The sequence below is a fragment of the Mycena indigotica genome, assembly GCF_014461135.1.
Source record: "Mycena indigotica strain 171206Taipei chromosome Unknown Mind.scaff0009, whole genome shotgun sequence".
In the NCBI taxonomy this organism is placed as follows: Eukaryota; Fungi; Basidiomycota; class Agaricomycetes; order Agaricales; family Mycenaceae; genus Mycena; species Mycena indigotica.
The window spans coordinates 1376928-1386381 of record NW_023503008.1 but is presented as its reverse complement, the minus strand read 5'-3'; the positions used below and the strand labels follow the sequence as shown (position 1 = coordinate 1386381).

Genomic DNA, 9454 nt, shown 5'->3' with positions numbered 1-9454 from the left:
GTTGACAGCATAATGGCTACTCACAACTAAGCTGCTCGCATACGCGCCTGTTTCGCTCGCTTCCGTTGTTCTTTCAACACAGTAGACCCGACAAACGCGCCAATAGCTGAAATGCCAACAACAAGGATGAAAGCTGGAATTCGTACAGCCCATTCTCTACTGGGGAAATATGCGTGTATTTCGCTGGTAGGATCGAAGAAGGGCTGACTGCGCTTAGCTAGCGACTCTGAAAAAGAGACAGTCTCACCAGAAGCATGGCCCACATAGTGTAGTAGGTAAATACCACAGCTGCCGCCAGCAGCATCGAGCCACCAAGAAGTTTATCGCTGGTTCCCTTAAGAAAGAATGAGCGATTACACGTCAAAGCTTCGTCAATACTTGCCATGGTGCAAAAGCAAGAAGCGCGAAATGATGTGACGCGCTCTCCGTCTCTCCCTCCTGCCCAGAATGGATACCCACTCATTTGCTTCTCTGGCGCAGGTCCGAATACTTCTTGTGCCCGTTGGCAATATTTCCCAGTCCTCCTTCAACCGCTATTCCTCCGAGCTCAGGTCCTTCGATGCGATCCGTCTTGGTGACATTCCGGCCGACACCAAGGACGAGAAAGGTGAGTTCTCTATTCTCTATGGCTATCCAGTCTGACCACCGTATAGCGCGGTTTATGCCAAGTCCATTATCAACTGGCTATCTACATCTAAGCTTTCCTACACACCCACCTCCACACTCGCATCTCCCATTATCCCTCCTCCGACCTTCTCACTTTCCGCTGGCCGTCATCGGAATTTCCGCCTGCTCCAAAACCGATTCTCTTGCGGACGTACTGGGGGAGTTCAATGCCTCTCTTCTTGACATCTTCCCTGGCGGAGGGATGTATCCGCTAGCCAAAAATTGTTTCGTATTCGAGGAAGGCGAGGGTAACACAAACGTCAATCTTGGCGACAATCTCCCCGGCCTTGTCGTTATCCCAAGTATGATGGGCAACAAGAAACTTTATATCGGAACCCTGCTCGGCGACTTGTGCTCCCATGTTTTGGGTGAATTCGGCACGCTTGTGAGCTCGTTGCTGATTTCTTTCCGCGTCTTCGTTTGTTGAACCCCAACCAGGTGGCTGGATTAGAAAGTCCCGCAGGCAATGAGCATCTTAATTCTGCTCTGATGCCAATGCTGCCCCCGTCAGACCTCGCTTTACCCCTTGATAATGGCAAGAGGCGGGATTCATTGCCTCCGATTCCGGCGCAAGGCGTTTTAGACACCAAGCATCAATACCCATCCGCAGTGGTAAAGCGCACCTCAACCAGTTTCCGACAACAAACTCTCAGTGTGCCGCCTGCCAAGAAGCGGCTGAGTAGTATTGGAGTGGCTTCATCGCATGGAAGGCTGTTCAAGGTACTGGGCGATTTTTATTTGCTAGCCGGGAGAACTGAGGAGGCCGACGTCTGGTCAGTGTCCCTCCGTTAAATCGTGACCAGCTCAAACATTGTCAAGGTATAACGAAGCGATGCAGATCTTCAAGTCGTCCTCCGACGCAATCTGGCAAGCTGCAACATTAGAGGGTCAAGCAACCGTCACCATCATACAAGCTTGGGCCACAGGCCAAGGCTTAGTGCGCTTATCGTTCTCTCTCGTTGAAGTCTCTGACAACTAGCAGAACACTTCGACCTCCGCTCTGAGAGAGCCATGGGCTGATGTAATGGAGAAGCTTTCTCAAGCTGTAACATTATATCATCGAACGCCAGTCGATGGAGAACATAACTACTCCCTCCTCTCTTATCTTTACTGTCGCGCTGTCCTGCGGCAAGCATCGCTTCTCTTCTCCGTATGGTCTGCAAAGGGCTGGGGCCCTTTGGCCTTTGGCACAATGCTTCAACCCGGGCCTACACCCTACCTCCCGCCAACTATTTCTACGGAAGGGCTTGCTTCATGGGCGGATTTGGAACGATTAAGCTCACTATCGGGCATCAGTCGAGCCACCATTTCCACCGTGCTGACTCAGGTCCATGGCCCATGGCTTCTGCATCTCGGCGCTCGGGAACGGATCGGTATTCTGGAGAGTACAGCAAGTCTATATGCCTGTCTGGGCTATCGTCGTAAAGAAGCATATATCCTCAGGGAAGTGCTTGGCTGCATATTGGACCTCATCGTTTGTGGCAGGGAAGAAGATGGCTTTTCGAGACTTTCGAGTGTTCCATTACCCCCAGGTCTTGGCATTCAAGGCTTCAACTCCAACTCGGGTAGTCAACGAGGAAATGTTGGCGTTCGCTTTACAGAAAATGTTGACGGCAATGAGAGCATCCTCAAACTCTTGAAATATATCTGTCGAACTCTGGGCATCAATCTCGACGCGGTCCAAATGATCGAAAATCCAACGGAAGCCGCCGAAAACGAGCCCAGCGCCCCTACTAGTATCGAGGAAGACATGGCAACAGAATTCATGGAACCATATGGGTGGCCAGAATTACAGGTCGGGGTTGTGAGAGAAGCGGTTGCTGTCGCGGAAGCTCTGCCAGGTGTGCATCCATTTTTTTTCTATTAATTAGCTAACCTGTGTAGATTATCTTGCAGTTGCTCAATATGCGCTCGCGTCATTGAAGACGCTGCAGGCCGTACTTGCCCCCGCAGACCAATATCACCTATATGCAACCTCTGCACGGGCTCTTATGACAGCACACCGACGAGGTGACACACGATCTGTTGAATATTGGTCTGGTAAACCCATAGTCAGCATTAACATTTCGTCGTACGTTGATTGTCTGAACCCTAATGCCATTCCTCATTCTGCTAGGCTGCCTTTGGTGCGACTACCGATAGAAAAGCCACTTTCTGCACTCCAGCCGAGGACGTCCGATATTGCTCCCATTCTGACTGGGGGAACAGACCCTTTTTTGTATAATCCGCGACGGGTTATGGGTCAGGTAAGGAGGAATTGGTGTCTGTGCTGGTACGCTCTAAGGTTTCACGCAGGGAAAAACACTTGTTGTACAAAACGAGTCACTTGAATTCGTAGTTGTGCTGAAGAATCCATACGTCTTTGATCTGGAAATCCAATCGTTATCCCTCAGGTCAGTACGATCACGTGCTCTCGTCGGTATCTGATATTAGATCGACAGCACGTCTGGTGTTGCTTTCGACTCAAAACCGATCCGGGTGCTCTTACCGGCCACATCATTCCATGCAGTAACCCTGACTGGGAAAGCGACCGAGACAGGCTCTTTGGTCGTCCGCGGGTGCCGTGTACAAGCACCAGGGGGTCAGAAACGAGAATTTACCCTTTCACTCTCGACTGGAGAGGAAGAAGAGCGTATTTCTCGTAAGCGGGCAGCACTAGAATGCGAAGTCGGCCGTTCGAAGTACTCTGGTCTTGATTGCTTCCCATGGGAAAAGGCAAACAAACGCTCAAGTAGGCAACTGACGAGTTCTGGGGCGAAGACGGCTGTGAAATTCCTCGAATATACAGTAGTTCCCGAGCAGCCCCTACTCAGAATACGCAGGACTTCGGTTACTCACGGTGCTGTTATGATGTATAATGGCGAAATGCAGGTTATAGCTTTGACTATTTGGATCCTCGTTGACCATCACACAGGTCTACCATCCGCATCACTCTCGAAAACGTGTCGCCGCTACCAATTGACTTCTTACGACTCGTCTTTGATGATTCGACCATTGCTCCTGGTCAGCAAGCACTCGCCAGTGGCGAACTTTCAGTCTTTGACACGTATGAGACGGAATACGACCTGCTTCACCGACCCGTCTTTTCTTGGAATACAGACGACACGAAAGAGATTCCTCCCGGTCATAAGCTGACCATAAATGTCAACTGTTACGGGAAAGTTGGCTGGTATGTCCATACTCGCTCTAGCAGTGACACCCATGTTAACATTGCTTAGCACTACTGGCGCCATTCACATATCTTATTCATACGTGAATCGACCCAAACCTGGCTTAGATCCTGCTCCATCCGTGTTCCACACTCGACAATTATCTTACCCAGTCATGGTCACAGTCTATCACATGCTGGAATGTCATGGAATGGACCTCTTGCCCTTCACATCATATCCTTCCGACCTGGACGAGCCTGACGAGCAGTATCGTGGAAACGAAGCTGGCTGGTGTCTTTTTTCCGTTGAAGTCCGCAACACATACGGCTTGCCCTTCGAGGTATCATTCGATCGGATTCAAGCAGGGAAGTCATATCCATCAGCTCTGTTCTATTCGCGCTGACATTCTATGAAGGTGCTGGCAAACAACGTAGCACAACATCAACAATAGTTTCTCCAGGCTCCACCTCTCGGTGCGTTTCTCTAGGCTGCATATGTGGACTACTTCTGACTTGTTCAGAATGGTTATCCCGATCAAGAAATTCATTCTTTCCGAAGATCATATCTCGCAGCCCATCCCTACTCTGTCAGACCGACAGTTTGTTGTGAACAAGTCCAAGCTGTCGAAAGAGCAAGAGAGGGCTCAAAGGGAGCTATTTTGGTACCGCGAAGAGCTATTTAAATGCATCCATGGCAGATGGCGTGAGGTTAGTTTTGCTTGATCACTCGGTGGGCCGTGCCTAACATTATCATGTAGGCTGGCGGAACGAGGGCAGGCGATTTGTCCTTGAGACAACAACGAATGACGCTTCCGATGCTTGAAACTCTTCGAACGGAGACAGCCTCAATATCCATGTCGCTACATCACCAAGACACTGACAAGAAACCTCTTGCACCACATCTTGGTAAATACCACCCACCATACTGCGAATTCATCTACCTGCGAACGAAAGTGACGAACCATTCCTGTACGTTCTGTTCTTATCGCTGAACCGAAACTGAACTTTTTCCCAGTGACATCTCTGGTTTTCACGCTCGACTTTGACTTGCAATCGTCGCCCGATGTGGTCTTTGAGGGGCTCTTCAGGGAAGTGCCTATCGGGCGACTGGAAAGCGGAGAATCACGCGAGATTGAAACGGGCTTATGCTTCCTCGCATATGGCCGGTATGAGATTTCGGCGGAAGCCAAGATTGTGGGGTCAACCGAGAGCAAGGGGAGTGGAAGATTGACCGCAATGGTACGGGCTGAAGGCTAATCAAGAGGCCTATTGATGACATGGACTGATGTTGGCCACCATTGGCAAGTGGGTCGCACGCGGCGGCCAGGAGCAACCTGTTGCTATTGAGAGGGAAAGGGCGGCGCGCTCGGCGGGCGGGGTAGAAGTACACGCAGTATCATTATTAAACACAGACACAGACACAGACAACAGTTAGTCGAATTCAGACTCTTCTTGGCTGAAAGCCGCTGAATAGGTGAGGATAGTCCCATAGACCAGGCTGGAGAGAAGGTTAAAAGGGCCTCAAACAATGACAGCCACATACCCGCCCCCGAGAATGGACATGACACACGCAGCATTGTGGATGACTTGGGCATGGGCGAGCACGACTGGCATTGCGAACCCGGTCGTGACAATCATGGCAGTAATGAAGCGGCCGAGATCGACTGGGCCTGAGTTGACTCCATCGTAGCTCGCAGAAAACTCGTCAGAGCCACAATGGGCAAAGATGGCGTTTGGTAGTGGGGCGAGGACAAACGTCAGCGCTGCGAAAAGTGAGTAGATGGATGGAAATTTGGAGGCGCAACACGCACCAACGAGCAGTGGTAGCCAGTTATGCCAGAGCACGCAAGACAGTATTATCATCAGGAACCCCACCGCCAACACCATCGCTAAGAAAACGACCGCTTTATACGCCATCAGTGCAAGTAGCAAGGGGGGGTTTCGCCCTATAACGCACTTCGAATGCTGGCTGCCGCCATGGGGGTTTCGGAACAGAATAGCAAAAAAGTAAAGTATGACAAATCACATCAACAAGTACACTACTACCGTCCTCTTCTCCTCGTAGTATACACATTTCTCGCGTCGACCAGCGGCACGACCACCGGTTTCGTCTTCTTCAGAACAGGAATTTGCGGCGGCGGCATCATTGTTGATGATGTCGAGGATGCTAGCGACACCGCAATTGGCGAATTCGGTGGTGATTCATCGACCGCCATCTGTTCCTCCAACTGCTCCTCCTCTTCATCCACGGGCCCTCGTGACTTCAACAGTTCTGCCCTGCTTTTTGTGAGCTCCCACTTGTCGACATATTGCCATGTCCGTTTCTTCGGCGTGTGACCAGTTGGCGCGTCTGCTTTGGTCCCTTGTTCCCCAAGCAACTTGGTGGCTTCCTTCAATGAAGAAAGCTCGCTATTGGAAGCCTTCTGGTAGATTTCCGTAGCATTCGACAAGGTGTTACTCTGTGGAAGAGAGACATCAGTAAAAATAAACCCATCAAACAAAAAGGGAAACGAACATCTGAAGCCATATGGGCCACGGCACCCTCAATATTGCGTGAAGTCGACGCGAAAGCCCGTTGGACCGATTTAAATTCACTCTGGATCTCGACACCAAGCGAGTTTGTTGCTTCGATACGCGCCCGTTTTGCATGCGTCTGTCTGTCGAATGCTATGGGGCGGACGTCAATAGTCAATCAACTGCAAGTCTAAACCGGACTTACCCGCGCTTGAAGAGGCGTCCATCGTCTTGACCTGACTTTGTATCTCCGAAGAGTAAGAGTCGACAGATGCGGATATCGATGTCTGCATTGACGAGAGCTGGACGCCAAATTCGCTCTTTGATTCGGCCAAAGACTGTTGACCGGTGAGTCAATGTTAACCATTACAATGTTGGACAGCAAACCTTGAGAGTGCCGTCTCGCGTCCTCTTTGCGTCCTTAGAAGCCCTCGTCAAACTTGCCGTGGTCTGTTTCCCGCTGGCATCCATAGTCGCAGTAAGCTCCGCGTGCTGTTGCTTGAAGGCCTGCATCGCTTTGGTGCTTTCGACATTTCCAGCTTGGACAACCCCGACGGCTTCACGTAAACTACGATCACGGTCCTGAACGAATTCACCGAGCAAGCCAGAGACGCGTTGAAGTAGCTCGTCTTTGGCCTTCTCACCCTTGAGTTTCTCGTTGGCAAGCAGTTGAGTAAGGACCTCGTTTTGAGCTTTGAGGCGTTCCACTTCTGCCGTTGCGGCGTTGGCCGCTAGCAATTTGACCTGTACTACAGTTGTGTGCTCTGACTCGACGAAAGACTGAGCCTCCTGTGCCAAGGTCTCGACCAGAGTAGCAAGCGTCTTAACAGCCGCTTCAGCTGAGTCGAAAGCTGTAGTTCCTGTACTCTCGGCGGCGGCACTCGCGGTCTCACAGGTTTGCTTGAGAGACAAACTCCAGGCACCAAATCCGACCTTAAAGGCTTCGTAGGTGTCTTTCACGACTTGTTTGACGATCGCAAGCGCATCGGCTTCAGCGGTGTCTTTAGCTTGGACCACGGCAAGGGCTGCTTGAACGCGCTTCAACTGTTCGTTGACGCGTTCTGTGAATCCAGCTAGCGTTTCGAGTTCTTTGGCCTCAAACTCCTTTGCCTCTGTCCGCAGTTTGGAAGTGGTTGCGGCAGAACTCTTCACAAACTCGTCCAGTTTACGGGAGAGGGCGATTGTGGAAGAAGAGATTGATTTTCCTTGGGCTAGAACAACTTGGGTGTTTGCCCGCAGCGTACTGGAAGTGCGACCTAGACTTGTGTCACCTTTGAAACAAGAGAACAAGAAAATACAACGCACTGAGTTTACTGTGAAGACTATCGACATCCTTGATAGTTTCGCGAACAACGCCTCGTAGGCCAACCGCAACATCATTGAGGCGTTCTTCCGTTTCGGCATGCGCCTGCCTTACAATTGACTCTTGCTCAAGAGCCAGAAGAGCGCGATTCAGCTCTTCATTCTTGTTTTCGAGGGCTTGCTCTGCTTCCTTGAGCTGCTCCCGAGTTTCGTTCAACTCCCCTTCCCGCTTCTTCAGCAACCCGATACTCTGCTCAAACTCCTCGCGCACATTCCGCATCTGGCCCTCAACAATTTCGACTTGCTTCTTGGCTTCTTCGAGCTCCGTCTGACGCAGTTCGTGCTCGTTGCTGAGTTGGGTCCATGATTCTTCACTGAAAAATATCCCGTTCTTTTCTCTCGCTGCCAAGACATCCGCTTTCAATCGTTCGATTTCAGCAACGTATTCCTTCAGGAGGGAGTTGCGCGTCATGCGCTGGTTGAGCTCAGGCTTGTTGCGGATTGATTTCGCGCGAAGGGCATAGTCGAGAGTTGAAAGAGTCTCCTCGATGTTCGAGCGCGCAGGGGAAACGGTAGCCAGAATGCATGTCTTGGTAGTTCCACCCAATGAGTCTTGAAGAAGCCGTGTTAGTTTAGATTCACTGTTGAGACTTGAGTTGTTGGAAATAATGGAAATAAAAGAACTGACCGATAGGGGACGTGCTGCGCCTTGTCCACAAGTGCATTGATAACGCGGCCTAGAGTGAGCAACGACTGGTTGATCATTCCTGCCTCGCGAGCTCTCTTGTTTTCGGCGCCAGATCGACCGATATTCTCAGAACCAGCGAGGTCGACAAGATTAAGTTTGCCAATCTTGAGCAAGTCTTCCCCTGCATGGCTGGATTCTTTAGTATGGACGGTGATGGAGAATACGGAGTGTGAGCGAGAAGAATGGTTGTTGATGTTAGTAGACGCGCTCTGGCGGCGCTCACTGCCTTTAGTAAGTAGAGCAAGAGCGTCTGCTGAATCCTTGACAGGGATTTCCTCGAGGCCCTGGATGACTACACCGTGTTTCGACGCGTCGTCAAAAATCTTGAGACCTTCTTGAGCACGTTGGCCTGAATGACCCATCGGTTGAACATGAGTGGAAGGAGGGGCTAGATCGGGGGCGAGTAAGTCGCGGAGCTCTTCATTATATAATTCGATAAATGAAATCTTGACGCTGTAGTCGGCGACGGAGGACTCGAGAGTATGAAAAAGCCGGAATAGGACACGCGGAATCATGCCCGCGTGGGCAGAAGGGTTTCCGAGAGGAGTTGGATTAAGGTCCCCTTGCATCGTATAGCTGAGAGATGGTCAAACAAAACTCAAATATTATCTGTGCCACTCACGTTTTGCCCGTCCCGGTCTGACCGTAGGCAAAGAGCGTGCAATTGTATCCCATGACGACCTCCTCCAACATGGGAGCCACCACTTCGTGGTAGATGAGAGCCTGGTCTGCCTCTGGCCCAAACACGACATCGAAAGGGTATGTTCTGACTGGGGGAAGGGAGACAACGCCGAGGCTTGAAGCTGGTACAGCGGTCTCTATTGATATTTCTGTACTTTTGGCACCGTTGGATGATACGATAATGGGCGAATTGTTGGATATTTCGAGTTCAGAGCGACGCCTACAACGGACAACGACCTGGATGTTTGTTTCGTTGTCATCTACTGGACGACCCAGAGCGGAGCGAGAACGAGGGGCTGGGGGAGGTGCCTTGGCGCGAGACGGTGGTCTGCGGCTTGCCATCGTTGTTGTCAACAGACGCGTTGATTCGTTGCGCGTGACCGTTCATTGATCAC

The 9454-nt window shown here is 51.0% G+C and overlaps 4 protein-coding genes across 4 annotated transcripts; 1 reads left to right on the top strand and 3 right to left on the bottom strand.

Moving 5' to 3' along the window:
* Nucleotides 1-26: 26 nt before the first annotated feature.
* On the bottom strand, nt 27-385 carry MIND_01028000 (Dolichol phosphate-mannose biosynthesis regulatory protein; the record flags this gene model as incomplete). The annotated part of the gene is made up of 2 exons (XM_037366870.1): nt 27-203; nt 248-385. The coding sequence occupies 2 exons, from the start codon at nt 383-385 to the stop codon at nt 27-29; spliced, it is 315 nt and encodes a 104-aa protein (XP_037216264.1).
* Nucleotides 386-447: 62 nt separating this feature from the next.
* Nucleotides 448-5071, top strand: MIND_01027900 (uncharacterized protein; the record flags this gene model as incomplete). Its single annotated transcript, XM_037366869.1, has 15 exons — nt 448-607; nt 654-1051; nt 1105-1439; nt 1486-1603; nt 1649-2507; nt 2551-2737; nt 2783-2912; nt 2962-3059; nt 3108-3533; nt 3581-3835; nt 3885-4106; nt 4181-4288; nt 4336-4522; nt 4573-4783; nt 4830-5071. 15 exons carry the CDS (start codon nt 448-450, stop codon nt 5069-5071), a joined length of 3936 nt encoding a protein of 1311 aa, XP_037216263.1.
* Nucleotides 5072-5245: 174 nt separating this feature from the next.
* On the bottom strand, nt 5246-5793 carry MIND_01027800 (uncharacterized protein; the record flags this gene model as incomplete). The annotated part of the gene is made up of 4 exons (XM_037366868.1): nt 5246-5312; nt 5358-5577; nt 5626-5718; nt 5772-5793. 4 exons carry the CDS (start codon nt 5791-5793, stop codon nt 5246-5248), a joined length of 402 nt encoding a protein of 133 aa, XP_037216262.1.
* A 63-nt stretch (nt 5794-5856) lies between these two features.
* Nucleotides 5857-9401, bottom strand: MIND_01027700 (Kinesin motor domain-containing protein; the record flags this gene model as incomplete). Its single annotated transcript, XM_037366867.1, has 7 exons — nt 5857-6273; nt 6330-6481; nt 6534-6666; nt 6716-7584; nt 7634-8271; nt 8319-8954; nt 9001-9401. The coding sequence occupies 7 exons, from the start codon at nt 9399-9401 to the stop codon at nt 5857-5859; spliced, it is 3246 nt and encodes a 1081-aa protein (XP_037216261.1).
* Nucleotides 9402-9454: the final 53 nt, after the last annotated feature.